This window comes from Lagopus muta, chromosome 2, assembly GCF_023343835.1.
Source record: "Lagopus muta isolate bLagMut1 chromosome 2, bLagMut1 primary, whole genome shotgun sequence".
Lineage (NCBI taxonomy): Eukaryota > Metazoa > Chordata > Aves > Galliformes > Phasianidae > Lagopus > Lagopus muta.
In genome coordinates this window covers 35828792-35844013 of record NC_064434.1, presented here as the reverse complement: position 1 = coordinate 35844013, position 15222 = coordinate 35828792, and the positions used below count along the sequence as shown (strand labels likewise).

General features: G+C 42.2%; 1 protein-coding gene and 1 non-coding gene across 6 annotated transcripts in view; one reads left to right on the top strand and one right to left on the bottom strand.

Annotated features, from left to right (window-relative positions):
* Nucleotides 1-1043: 1043 nt before the first annotated feature.
* LOC125690244 (U6 spliceosomal RNA) lies at nucleotides 1044-1150 on the bottom strand. Its single transcript, XR_007375569.1, has one exon. It is a non-coding gene; the product is annotated as a U6 spliceosomal RNA (small nuclear RNA).
* Nucleotides 1151-6535: 5385 nt separating this feature from the next.
* The window catches only part of MAP3K7 (mitogen-activated protein kinase kinase kinase 7), a 49447-nt gene continuing 40760 nt past the window's right edge, over nucleotides 6536-15222 (top strand). For 3 of the 5 annotated variants that reach the window (XM_048937803.1, XM_048937802.1, XM_048937801.1), the window contains exon 1: nucleotides 6536-6742. In XM_048937803.1, coding sequence (XP_048793760.1) covers nucleotides 6653-6742 — 90 coding nt within the window. In that variant the 5' untranslated portion in view covers nucleotides 6536-6652. The remainder of the gene's footprint in view (nucleotides 6743-15222) is intronic. The other 2 variants (XM_048937800.1, XM_048937804.1) reach the window with 2 other exon arrangements.

Here is a 15222-nt window from a genome sequence, read left to right as displayed (position 1 = left end):
CTCCTTTTAATTCCTGAAGTTTTCCTAAATACAGTACGCATCCACTTTCCAACACACAAATGAGACAAGGCAAATGATTCACGGTCAGATCTACATCTCGTGTGATGGACTTTAATCACACATGATTTCTATGAAGTGAAATGACAAAAACTCGCATTTACAAGACAATATTTCACCAAAAAAATAATAATCAGCCTTGTAAAAAATATAAACTATCCCTGCATTTACAGCTAGAAGGGATTCTTATCATAGAATCATAGAATCACAAGGTTGAAAACAACCTGTAAGATCATCTAGTCCAACTGTCTTCTCATTACCTTTGCTACCACAAGCACTAAACCTTATCTCGTAGCTCCTCATCCAGATGCCTCTTGAACACTGCCAGGGACGGTGACTCCACCACCTCCTTGGGCAGCCATTCCAGTGCCTGACCACTCTCTGAGAGAAAACGTTCTTCCTCATGCCTAACCTAAACCCCCTCTGGTACAACTTGTGGCCACTTCCCCGGGTCCAGTTTGTTGCCTGGGAGAAGAAGCCAAATCCCTCCTCATCATAACTTTCCTTCAGGAAGCTGTAGAGAGCAATGAGGTCTCCCCTGAGCCTCCTCTTCTCCACACTGAACAATCCCAGCTCCCTCAGCCGCTCCTCATAACATCTGTGCTCCAGATCCCTCACCAGCTTCTTTGCCCTTTTCTGGAGACGCTCCAGGGCCTCAATGTCTTTCTTGTAGTGAGGAGCCCAGAACTGAGCAGTCCTTGAGGTGCGGCCTCACCAGTGCTGAGTAGAGGGGGATGATCACCTCTCTGCTCCTGCTGGCCACACTATTTCTAATGCAGGCCAGGATGCCGTTGGCCCTCTTGGCCACCTGGGCACACTGTTGGCTCACATTCAGCCAACACCCCCAGGTCATGATCAACCAACACCCCCTGGTCCCATTCCCCTTCACAATCATCCAGCCACTTGTCCCCAAGCCTACAATGCTGCATGTTGTTGTTGTGGTCAAAGTGCAGGACCCAACACTTGGCCTTGTTGAACCTCAAAAAAAAAATATGGAACGCTTCACGAATTTGCATGTCATCCTTGTGCAGAGGCCATGCTAATCTTCTCTCTATCATTACAATTTCAGTATATGTGCTACCGAAGCAAGCATTATTCTTGTAGATATTGTAGATAGTAATTGTTGAGAACATCCAACACCTTCTACCACTTCTTTCTATCATCATTCTTCCATTGCTTAAACTTAGATATTTTAACAAAAAAAAAAAAAAAAAAAAAAAAACAACCAACCAACCAACCAAACAAACAAACAAAAAAACCCCACATATTGAAAGTATGACACAATGTGAAGTTTCCCCTTTAAAAAAAAAAATAATAACCTGGCTTTTTTTCTTAATTAGGTCAGAGGAAAATACCGATAGCTTGCGCTCTTCTTAAAAAAAAAAAAAGGAACTCCTACTGTTGCCACATTGGACAATTTTAAGAGAGCTGGAACCCAAAATTCGGCAGAGGGCTATGATAATGAATGCACACTTCTGTCTGTCCTTAACAAACCTGCCTGAATTCTAAGCCGTATGAGCTCACTAAATTTTAGGTAAGATACCCAGACATTAGGACTAAACATCTCATGTCCATTCATCTGGTCACAAAGATTTACTTCTTGCTTAGCATATGACCTACTGCCTATCTTAAACATAGTTCTTAATTCTGTTCCACAACAATAAGAAGAACAAGCAGCTCTACTGCAGCTAACTCAGGTTTGAGCATTTTTCTTTACTCCACCCATATTATCCTGAGATTTAAAACAATCTGCAAGTGATGACCTTCCATGAAATGTAATTTCTTTCAAACATTAGACGTGGACTATTGAGACAGAACACAGTCTTACCCAGTTCTAGATTTTCTCTTCTAACCAAGGCTTTTCTGACAGATGAACAATGCCTGTGATGGATGCAACTCAAGTGTTCTTTTTCCTTCAACATTCAGATGTGTTTGTTGAGTAAATCTTTAAAAACTGTTCTATTTGGGAGTGCACAGGTTATACTCAGTCCTCAAACCCAACATACGGCTAATTAAGACTGTGTCAATCAGAAAAGAAAAAGAAGTAACAGCAAAATTTCTGCTTTCTTAAAATCCTATCTGATCTTCACAACACTGACATTTTGAAAATGATGACTCCACTTTCACAAAAGAGAGAACTCATTATTTTCAAGATACATATTTCTACATCAATTTCAGAAAGGAAATGAACCTTACAAACAACTGTAATTGGAATGCTTTCCTCTGTGCTTTTAATTCTCATCCACACACACACACACACAAACAAAGTTATAGAAGAATCAAACTACTAAAATATAAAAGACAGAAACTATCATTTGCCTGATGTATACCCTCAAGAGAGGTCTATGAAACTAACAGAAAGTCAGTTACTATTACCGGAGACCTCAACCACCATCTAAAGTACCACCACACACTTAGACATCTTTCCAAAAAGCATTGATGTAGTTCTCTTTCCCCAGTGCATAACATGTGAGCCCAAATCCAACAAAAAAGGTTTTAAGTACAGAATTGTATCTAATACCACACTGAAGACTGTAACTAGGCATTGAGAACAGCAGTTAGATGTACACACATCATTTTCTTCATTCAGTCCCATTTTTGTCTCTGATTGACTCTATGTATTGTCCTGAATCTCAGTCTTAAGGGTTAAGGAGATCCATTCTTCACTTATCTGAGAGATGTCTAAATGTTAGGAGCCTGTTTTCAACCTGACCTAATCTCTAAAAACCTCAGAAAAGAGATGGAGAGATGGCATTGGTGAACAAAGGGAAGGCGACTGATGTCATTTACCTGGACTTGAGCAAGGCCTTTGACATGGTCCCCCACCACATCCTTATCTCCAAACTGGAGGGATGTGGATTTGATGGGTGGACCACTCAATGGATAAGAAACTGGTTGAAAGGCCACAGAGAGAGTGTAGCTATCAATGGCTATATGTCCAGGTGAAGGCTGGTAACGAGCAGCATCCCCCAGGGGTCTGTCTTGGGACCAGTGCTCTTTAACACCTTCATCAGTGACATCAGTGATGGAATCAAGTGCACCTTCAGCAAGTTTGCTGATGACGCCAAACTGAGTGGGGCGGTTGACATGGTGGAAGGAAGGGGTGTCATTCAGAGGGACTTTGACATGCTGGGAAGGTGGGCCCAGGTGAACCTGATGGGGTTCAACATAGCAAAGTGCAGAGTTTTGCACTTGGGCCAGAGGAATCCCAGGCATCCATGCAGACTGGAAGGAGCAGTCCTTGAGAGCAGTCCTGCAGAGAAGGACCTGCGGGTCTTGACAAACGAAAAACTTAACATGAAACAGCAATGTGCCGTGGCAGCTAGGAATGCAAATGGTATCCTGGGCTCCATCAGAAGAGGGGTGGCCAGCAGGGACAGGGAGGTGATTGTCCCTCTCTACTCCACCCTTGTGAGGCCACATCTGGAGTGCTGTGTCCAGGTCTGGAGCCCCAATAAAATAAAGACAGAGAGCTGTTGGAGAGAATCCAGAAGAGAGCCACGAAGATGACCAGGGGACTGGAGCACCTCCTCTATGAGGATAGGCTGAGGGAGCTGGGCTAGTTCAGCCTGGAGAAAAGAAGGCTGCATGGTGACCTCATTGCAGCCTTTCAATACCTAAAGGGAGCCTACAAACAGGAGGGGAATCAACTCTTTGAAATGGTAGAGAAAAGCAGGACGAGGGGAAATGGTTTTAAAGTTGAGGGAGGGAAGATTTAGGTTGGATGTTAGAGGGAAGTTCTTTACAGAGAGAGTGGTGAGGTGCTGGAACAGCTGCCCAGAGACGTTGTGGGTGCTCCGTCCCTGGAAGTGTTCAAGACCAAATTGGATGGGGCCCTGGGCAGCCTGGTCTAGTATTAAACGTGGAGGTTGGTGTCCCTGCATGTGGCAGGGGGGTTGGCGATTCATGATCCTTGAGGTCTCTTCCAATCCAGGCCATTCTGTGATTCTGTGAAACTCATTCTTAATTTTCCAAAAGCTGATAGATTGCACACTGAGTACCTAAGATAGTAACAGTAGCTGCCCATACACTAGTGGTGTACTTTTGGTTAAGTTGTCAGGAACAGGTACAAATGTGTTCATGTGTCATGAGGGCCAGGTTGGGTAATAGGAAAAGGTATTTTGCCACTGGATGGTGGGTATGGAACAGGCCCCCTTATGGTATAGTCATGGTCCCAAGCTCACAGATTTTGAGAAGCATTTGAACACTATCAGGCATCCAGCTTGATTTTGGCATTGTTCTGTGTAGAATCAGGAGTTGGACTCAGTGATCCTCGTGGATCTCTTCTAAGGGGGATATTCTATGATGCAACGCCACAGAATCATGGAATGGCATCGGGTTGGAAGGGACTTTAAAGATCATCTAGTTCTAACCCTCCTGCAGAGAACTCCATGTGACATGGCGATAAAGATTGGCACTAACAGTGCCTTTCATACAGGCAAAACTAAAAAACAAAACAAAACAAAAAAAAAAAAAAACAACAAACAAACAAAAAAACCATCTGAGTATAAGCAGGTGCTAGTTCTTAATTATCCAGAGACTACAAGTAAACCTGACTATAATCCCCAAGAAACTAGGAGCTCTGAAAAATCCCATTTCTGGATGAAGCAGATGTTAATTAGATTTTGTGATAAACCTTTCCATTTCTAACCCATACATCTTTAGATCTTTCTAGAGAAAAATATATTGAAAAATCAAGAAGTAACAAGAATTCAATGTAATCAGGACGTGAGTCTGTTCCCCATGTAGACAAATGTTACTTGCATGATACAATCACACCAATCCAGCCTGTTCCAGGGACAAGTTTGATCATGTCTGCAACATAGTCAATTGGTGCATGCACCCCAACAGTTTATCAGGGGATTTACGGGCTGCTGGACAAGTCACTAAAGCTGATAAAAAAAAAGTCATGAGGGGAGCAAACAACCTAAAATGGCAACACACACACAAAAAGCAATAACTGTGACAAGAGTGCTTTTATTTCACTTCTAACAACATCTGAGTCACCATGATGGTAGGTTATTGCACATATTCCTCCTTGATCATCTCTTTCCTAGTTAATTGCTTAAACAGCTTTTTCAGGCTCATTCTGTAAATCTGCTCCCCGTCCCATTTACTGACATCACTGTGAGGTACAAACATTTATTAGCATTTTAGCAAGAAAGCCATGAAAGCTCACCAAATCTACTAAAATTACATGCTATTAACAGTATTTTACAGTAGCATAACTTCTATACATAGAACGGAGGCTAAACACATGGCATTGGAGCATAGTTATTTCAGTGAGACACAGGAGTCACACTCGCTTCATCTCACCATTGGTTTCACACTGTAGGTAGCTCTAAACGCTAACCTTGGGAGATTTGTCACCAAGATATGGATGCCTTGCTCAAGCCTGCAGTGCAAGCAGGCAATCGCTGCTGGGAGGGCAGGCTCGGATTTCCTGTGGACAGGAAAGGGAGTGGTGGAGGTGTGCGTTCATTCCCGAGTCCTATCCCTTTTCTGCTATGTGTTTACACCAGTAAATTACCGTCTGCTCCCCAGCCGCCCTCCTACACACATATTTTCGTGAGAAAGCGCTGCTGTACAGCACGGGTGCTGCACTGCGCTTCTGCCTTCAAAAAAAAAAAAAACACAAGTCCCAAGATGCACGTCTACCACGCGTATACCTCCTTCATAAATAAACGCGCACACATACACGTCAGGAACAGGCACGTTCAAAATTTCAGAACTTTGTAGAGGTGAAACGACGGGGATCTGTGCACCCCCCAAGGGCCGCCTCTCACTGCCCAGCTGCTAAGATGGCGGCGCCTACCTCGGCCCCCAGCCCTCCGCGTCCCCCAGACAACCCGCAATTCTCCCTGCCGGCTCCGGGACGGGAACCGGGACAGAGACACCCCACCCCCGCCCGCCCCTCGCGGCGCCAGCGCTGCAGGAAGAGGAAGCGGGGCCGGCTGAGCTCCCCCTGGCGGAGCCGGGCGGCGGGACGGGGGGCGGAGCGGCGGCACCGCCGCCAGGCCATGGCCCCTCCGCGGCCGCCTGAGTAGCAGTGGCTGCCGGCGCGCTTCCACTTCCCGCCCCCTCCCCCTGCGCTCCCTCCCCCGCGTCCCCAGGCCGGGGCGGCAGGAAGCGGCTCTGATGTCAGCAGCGGCGGCCGCGGCGCGGCTCTGAGCGGCTCCCCCACCCCCGCCGCGGCCTCTCGCCCGCTGCTGCCGCCGGGGCGGGCGGAGGCGGCCGGCTTCGGCCCCAGGGGCGCCCCCTTCCCTCCGCCGGGGACGCGCGGCCGAGGCGGCTCCCGGGCGCCGGAGAGGCCGCGGCCTAAGGCGGCCGGCGCAGCGCGGCGCGGTGCGGGAGGGCGCGGGATGCAGAGCGGCGGCGCCGCCGCCGGCGGGGCCCCCGCCCGCCGCCACTGAGGCCCGCGGCCGCCGCGGATGCGGCCTCGCCCCGCGCGGCGGCGCCTCGGCCAGGCCCTCGCCGACCTGCGCCCGCGCGGAGGGCGGGAGCCGCCGCCTCGCCCCGACTAGAGCCGGCCCGGCCCGCCGAGCGCGGCCCCCGGCCTGCCCTGGCCTCTCCTCCCCCAGGTGAAAGAGGAGGGATGTCCGCTGCCGCCTCCGCTGAAATGATTGAAACCCCCCCCGTCCTCAACTTCGAAGAAATCGACTACAAAGAGATCGAAGTGGAAGAGGTGAGTGGCAGCCCGGCCTCTCCCGGCGCGGCCTCGCGGAACGGCGCCTGCCTCAGGGCCGCCCGCTGCGGGGCCGCCTGTCCGCGCCGCGCTCCGTGCTCGGAAGGGGCCGCGGCACTGCGGAGCTCCCGGCGCGTACCTGTGTGCCTGTCTGAGAGCCAGAGGCTTTGGCGCTGGGCAGGAAAAGGCGTGCAGGTGCCAGGTCCCTAGCTTATTGCGAACATGAAAGCGAGGGGCTGCAATGTGGGCTTTTATTTTAGCAGGGTGTGTTCGTTCCGGGCTTCAAAATTCCCAGAACGTCACCCGTTTTAGTACGGAGAGTTGTCAAGCACTGTCACAAGGGGGAACTGTTATTTTCGTTGTTCCTTTCAAATCTCGGTCTCTGCATTCTCTTTTTGTCACTTCACTGCATCGCTGTGTGTATGTTCATCCCATCAGTGCCAGCGATTTCCCAAAGTTACAACTCCAACAGTCGTAAGGACAAACATCTTTCAGTTTTTAATGTACGCTGACTATGTTGCACTTGCAGATCTGTAACATTTCATCTGTGACTTGTCACTGTTACCCAGGAAGTGGCACTGGGTTACCTTGTAGCATAGTATATCTCCCTCTTCTGTACAAAGCTTCACAGTAAAGTGACTCTCTGAAGTTCTTTGAAGTTGTAACCGTGGTACAGTGCAGAATTTCATACCTGCTGTTTTGTCTCCTGGATTTCTTGTAGAAGCAAAATGTGTGGGAGCTGGAAAAGCTTGACTCCTTTACTCAAACAAATACGTCTGTTGCAGGGGTGTTCAAATCTCAGAAACACACAGAATATTCCCATTGGATTTCTCTCCTCAGTTTAACTGTTGTAAAATGAGAGTGTTTTGTGTTGTTTGGGAACCAAAAGTATTTTTTCATTTGATAATATGTTGATGTTTGTACATCGCTTTCTAATAGACAGGGATCAAATCACATTTTTTCAGGAGAAATTGCTTTCCTCACCTAAAGAAGAAAATAAAGTTGGTAGGAATTTAGCCAGCCTGAAAAGGTGTCCGGTGATGGCTCCTGAAAGTGAGTAGCACAAATAATGCCTTACACGTAACACTTTGAATGAGTAAAACACTGTGCAAACCTTTAATCCTCACAGCACCCTTGGGAAGACTATTAACAAGGGATATATTTCCATTTACGTGTAGGAAATGTGGACTTGCATAGTGTGTAATTGGTGTAACTGGAATTTACCATTCTGAGTTTCAGCATTCAGGGCATGGATATGCCCTACGTACTTGCCATACTAGCACCTGTGGAGACAGGAATGTATCTACAAAAATGTATGTAGAGATGATGCTTAAGCAGTAGTTTGTGCTTTATTTAATGTGATTGTTGCATTATCCTCAAAGTAGTATCTCTGTTGGAGGTGACAAATCTCATGTAATATAAGCAAGGGAGCCTTGATGAAGTGTTCTTGTCATGAGGAAGGCTGCTGACAGCTGTTGTAACATTTTGAGTTATGCTTTTTATACCTGTCCTACAAGAAACTCTTATTTGGCAGCGGGGCTACCATAGCGCTGAATACAATGTAAATGTCATTGCACAGTGAAAGAATTAAGATCTACCTTACAATAAAACAGGTGGATTAAGGAAAGCGAGGTCTAAGCATGGTTCTTACCTGTGGTTTTTCACAGGTGCAATTCGTGGTGCAGTTTCCAACAGCTTTACAGTCATAACAAAACATACACTGCTGATGAAAAATTTCAGTCCTCTCACTGCAGGTTTCAAAGGTTTTTATCTGGCTATAAGTACTCAAAATGGTCTATTTTTTATGTACCTGATGAACTTCAGATGTTTTGAAATGGAGTGTCAACAGATCTACAGTGGAAACTCAAATGAATGCTTGTATAATCATAGCTTTGCTGTTGTATTATCAAGGCTGTCTTGTCAGCAGATAGCAGTTCCACTCTGCCACGGGTTTATTAATAGATATGGAAGTTCTGAAATACTTGTAGGCACTGAGTCCTTGCTAATAAACGTGAGATCTATAAGTGCACTTCCATTTAGGTTTAGCTGATCCTATCAAGAATATACCATATTTTGTTTTATCTGCCACATGTGTGACTATATAATGCAGCTATCCTGCAGTGTTACTTCCCATAAGTCAAACATGTCTCCAACCAAGCAGTCTTTTCATTTTTAAAAGAGCTTAGACCAAAGCAAAATACGGACATAATTATTAAGAATGAGTTGGAGTTAAATCAAAATTGATGCATCACAGTGGAACCATGTACAAAAGTAGAAGGGGAAAACCAATTCAAAACTTAGGCTCAACAGAAATGTTCCCTACTTTACCATGCAGTTTTTGTTTTGTTTTGTTTTACTGTGTGAACATCCTTTCAAGTTTTCATCTATTATATAGACAAATCACTACAAACTGAGCAAGTAAAACTACACAATTTATCTGAAAACAATATAAAGGAAATCAAGTTTACAAGAAAAAGCCAAGTTGGTCTGTTTTTAAAATATATGATTTGTATATAGCTGAAGTAATGTTTTCTGCTCTTCTTAGAGGAAGTCACATCTAAGCAGTACCCGGACTTTGGTTCTGAATCATTCTGACAAGCTGCTCCCTGCCACTCTTTTCTGAAAATCCACAGCCCTTCCTCCATCGTGTAACTTGATGACAGTGTCATAGATGACCAAAATGCAAACCTCTTCATCACATGACGTGTATGATTTAGATTGCACAACCAGAAGGTGCACATCTGGTCATGTATGCTGTGGTCCTGCCCAGGCACTGCCTGTTGAAAATCATCACCGTGTTTATTCAGTTGCAAGTTAATTTACACCTCCATTAGTTCAAAACTATTTTAAAGTGTTTTGAATGCTCTCGTGATGAAGGAAAAGTATTGGAGTTTGCATTCAGTGATCTGATTGAACGGTAGTTAATTCAAAGGGAGTGTAGGGGAATATTTTCTTTAAGATGAAGAGGCAAGCTTTCTAAATAGTGATTTTAGCAAACCTAATTAAGGTGCTAGCAGCTGAGGAGTCAGTTTACCTTCATTAGATATTTTTGAAATAGGTGAATAATTTCATCAGCTATCTGAGAAGTGTGCTGAAAATTCTGTTGTGATCCTTGAAATCTGGGAGCAGAGCACTTTAGAGACATATGTAGAAGGAATTCAGTGAGACAAATCATTTTTACTCTCCTTTATAGTAGTTAACTTTATAAAGTTAATGAGATTGTGTTTGGTTATAGAATACTTGTTCCAGAAATCTTCACAACTGGAAGGAGCATGACTGCAGGTGTGAGCTGAGATCTGAACTATACTCTTGGATATCTGAGTAAAAAAGGATTGGTTCTAGAGAGTTCAGGGTAGTCATTAGGAATCCATTTGAAGTTACTCACATCTGCAACATCTCACCTTTTCCAGAAAGTAAGCCTTTAAGGTGCAAAGGTGAGTGTCCCAAAGCAAAGCTGAAAAATGAGTAGGTGGCGAAAGCGTAAGACAGAATTCCTGTGATTCAGTCTAAATGTATTTCTGATGTAATTCATAGGACTATTTTATTCTTTTTAATATCCGTAAAGATTCTCATCATTCATCTGCATGAGAAAATAACTGAAGTGAAAACTGGAGTGTGAATTGATAGGTGAAGCTACAGAGCATCAGTTTTGTGTGGATGAAATCTAGCTTGAAATACAGTGTTAGAAAGCTGCTAACAGTCTGTTAAAGCATTAATGTAAGACTTCACATCTTTTTCTACGCAGGTATCTGTTTTCAATGGATCAATTTGCATCCTTTAAAATATAGTGCTATTTCACTCTCAGGAAGAATGCTTGGGAAAGAAACTTTGCAGGCTCTTATATGCCAGTAGCAAAAGCAAGCTTTATTTATGAGATAATAATAAACATCTGTGCTTAATGTAGCAGGTAATGTCACAATTGAATGACAATGTAACTGCTGTCAGAAGCGTGAGGGAAGAGTCTTTCCCTAGGAAAAATAGAACAATGAAGCAATCTTCATGTAACCCTTACTTGTCCCACCTTTTGGATTCTAGAACTGATTTACTGACTGCATGATGATTATTTCAAAGACCATTCCTGTACCAGGCTGTACTGGACCAGCAAACCAGCAAACTCATGTTGGAGTCCTTTACCTTGAGTGCTGCTTTACGCAGCATTTTGTCTAAAACTAGGATCTCCCACCTATGCTGTTGTAACAGAACAAAATGATCAATACTAGAACATGGGACAGATATTTTATTAATATTTTAAAATTACTGCTCATTGTAATTATTTCAGTTCTTGAGGCTGTCAGTATGTAGAAGGTTGGAATGAAAGTTTAACCTGATAAACTGTTATCTTTGCATGAGGTGAACATGTTTCTTAGAATGAGTGAGCTATCTATGTGCAGGGAGTTGCATATTTAAGCAAAAAAAAAAAAAAAGAAAGAAAGAAAAGAATTTCTGGAAGAACTCATAACATTAGAAAGAACCATAATGGTATTTTGATATTCCATAAGCATGTTCTAAAGAAGCTGAAAAGAGGGTGATTTCTTACAACAGAACTGAACTCAATTTAGCCAAATTGCTAAATAACGGCTGTACAGTGTTGGCCAACTCCAATAGACGATGCCTTAGTAAACTGCCTGTGTCAGTTTGTGGCAAACACATATTAAGTATATTTGTTAAGAGTGCAAACTGTTTTTTTATTCACTGCTTTTTCCTTAAGTAACCTTTTTTCTTATAATGTTTTGCATAACTTAAGCTAGATACAACATCTACATGTCAGTAGGATTGCTCATGTTTTGTTTTTTTTTTTTATTTTGGAGTAGTGTGACTTTGTTTGCTGTATCAATCCCAAAAAGGACAAGAAATTTTTGGAGTTGGGCACTAATACAAATAAACTGAGCCCATCAAAGAACTTGTCTGTAAGAATTGGCAGATCTGAGTTCCCTCATAATAGTGCTGCCAGAGTACTGGCCACAGTCATTCATGGCATGGGGCCGATTTGTTTCAACCTGCTTAATAAAGCATAACAAACACAGGGGAACAGAAGTTGGAATTTGATGCTGCCTAAATGAATGATAGAAAACTTAGGTATGCATTCCAGGGCCTCTACACTGGGTTTTGTGGGATCTTTTGTAGCTTTTTTTGCATTGTCTAATTTTTTTTCTCCATCTTTTATTGTGTATGAAGCTTGAGGGTTCCAAATGTTTCACTGAATCTTCCGTTTCCAAATATGCCAGCAATAAAAAAGATGGACAGACATTAAAGATACTTAAGAGACTGTTGTTTGTCTGGAAGCATGAGTTTTGTTCCATTTTGTTAATTTGTAAATGCCTGTCTTGCTTCCCATAATCATAAACAAAAGTGTAGTGTAGATGCTGCAAATGATGAAGACAGTTCTCCAAGGAATACTCTGTATGCTAACTAGGGAGTTATTATATTTTATTGCTGTCTGGCATATTCAGCAATGTCTTTTTAGAAAGAAAAGCACCAAGAATCCAACATACAGAGCTAAATGATGTGGAAATTTCATGGGTAGGAATAAAAACTATTTCTGTTTTTTTTTTTTTTGTACTTTTATATGAATAGAAAACAGCTGATATAAAATTGAAGTTAATCTTTGTAAGGTTTTGACATCTGATAGGAGAATAGTGCTTCTGAATACATGTAGTTTCATTGATGCCATTTTCTTATTCATTTAGGGAACACAGCACTTTTCATGTCCTCTGGTACAAAATAAATCCTTAATCTATCTGCAGTTTCTTCCTCCATGATTTCTAGTCTACATTCTTAGCAGTGGGTATGGTCTACATACTTACCAGTCAGTATCATGTATCTTTGTTTACGTACAGCATTTGATACTATTTGTACACAGAGGCAGAGGTAATATTTGTTCCATGGATCTTGTATGGTTCATATTCTTTAAATAAGACTCTAAATACACTATCTGGAAAACATGCAAATGGCACTCTTTTGCTATGTTGTTTTGTCACACATTAAAACATAACTTTTTACTGGTATGAGTTTTATAGAGAGAAGAATATATTCAGGTACAGTCTTTTTGGTCTGTAAAGCTTTTCAAGCATTTCTGATAGTTTAAAATGTCTGTGTCAAGTATTAACTCAGTGATTCTCGAGAAACTATTATGTGGATTAGTAGAAGCACCAGTGTTCTACTACTAAACCTATAATCTGCCTTGTATTTTCCTTTTCTATCTTCTAAGATATTTAAAGGGCCAAAGTCTTTTACCAAAAGAATGTGTTTATTTTTAGATCATTTTCCAAACATACACGGTGCCACGGATCAACTGCTGTTTATTGATTTGTTGTGTCAATAATTCCATTAACTGTGCTTCATATAATTCAGAATATGCGCTACTGCCCAAACATATGGTGTGGCACCAACAGCAGGGGACAAGAAGGAATGAGCATGAAGAAATTAAAGTTCAGACAGCGCTTCCCTCATATGCTATTAAGTTACTTAGTTCCAGCACACGGTGTTGAAGGAAACTTTACTTAGTGCCTTTGTTGAACTGTTCTGACAGATTCCAACACTTAGTCCTTTAAATAATAAGTTTGGTGAAAACCTAAAAGGAAGAAAATAAAAAGAAAGTGGATTCCACCACTAGATTAATTCTGTTGTTTATAAAGAATGTCTTTTACAATTAATATTTTTTCCCCATTATGTAAGAAAACATACTGTGGGATACCATATATAGTAAACTTCAAGTTTGTATTGGATCCATCTTTGCTCTTGCTGTTTGCTCTTTCTTCTCTGTTGTCCCTGTATCCCAGATAAATATTTATTGCATTCGTGTCCTTCCCTGAAGTTTAAGCCTTTGCACAAGCAGGCATAAAGTCACTGACAAATTGATGTGAAACCTTGACTGCACTGTATGGTAAACTCTTGGTAAACTCTTCCTCTTTTGCACTTGACACTGATTTTTTAACTTTTTTTTTAGCAGGCGTTGATAGGACAACCTCAAGTACATCTGATTATTAGTATTTATTTCATGTTAAATCTGCAGACAGTCATAGATTAATCTTCAGGGCAGAGTATACTATTGTATTGACTTATGGGCTGGATTTGGCTGTAAAATCAAATGCAAGAGATATTTGTTACTAGTATGTATGTATAGTTGTAAATCTCATAGAATTACAGCATCACTGAAGTTGGAAAAGACCTCTAAGATCATCTGGGCCAACTGTCAACTCATCACCACTGTACTCACTAACCCACAGTGCCACATCTACACATTTCTTGAATACCTCCAAGGACAATTACTTCACTGCCTCCCTGAGCAGCCTATTCCAATACCTCACTATTCTTTCTGAGAATAAATTTTTTCTGATATTTAACCTGAACCTCTGCTGACACAACTTAAGGCCATTAACTCTTGTCTTGTTGCTGTTACTTGGGAGAACAGGCCGATTCCCACTTACTTCCAGATACTTGTTAGAGTGAAACATAGTGATACACAAATCTTTTCAGCAAGGAAAGATACAACTATCCTCTCAAAAAGTAAACTTTGTTTATCAGATGTTGTTGTAAACGATGTAAGCTACGTTTAAAGAAAAGGAAAAAAAAAGGTCAAATTGTTTCATTGGATTTTATCTGGTGTCTTTGGATTGTGTGTGATATCTTCAACACCTTTTGAAGTATCTTTGAATGGATTCTCCACATCACTGCATTGAATAGAATAGAGCTATAAGCTACAGTCATAAAACATTAAGGATGTAAGGATCTAAACGTAAGAATACATTTAGAAATGGAGACTCACTCAGCATTAATGTCAATTGTCTCCAGTTAGGATAAATCATTATGTGCACAGCTCTCTTTCCCTAAGCAGAGGACAAAGTTCTCAGTTACTCCCTCAGTTTAGGTTTCTTTTAGTTGTAGAATAACAGCAGAGTTGAAACTGAGTTGCTAGTGGCAGTGCAGTTCATGCACGAGTTGCTCTATTTAACAGCATTTCCTTAGAACTGCTGTGCTGTAAGCAGGCTGTTAGGTGTGCTTGCTCAGTAGATGATCTTGGTCTCAATGTGTTGAGTAAATCAGCACTTTATAAAGGATTTATAATGGATAAAGGATTTATGTATTTATAAAAGCACAAACTTACAGTGCACCAACAGATTGAGAGTTTTCACTAGCTGTCCATCTGGTGGGGAACTACCAAGGTCAATAACTTGGGGTTTTTTTCTATTGAAATGTGGTCTAAGTGAGGTCTAAGGAGGTATCAAAATAGACTTTGGGGTCTTGAGGTCTTCAGATGACTCACTGTTTCCCATTTATTTTTCTGTAGTAAATGATTGTTTGACTCCAGATTTCCAAACTCTCGTGGGCTACAAGAAAATAGTTGGCGTCTGTTGTTTCACAAGAAGAATCTTGGTCTTATATATTGTAGCTGGACAAAAGCGTTATAGTCAGTGTGTCCCTTTTTTGAGGGACAGAATGCAGTAGATGGTGGCCATGCTGCAGTTCTCATCTGGTAGATT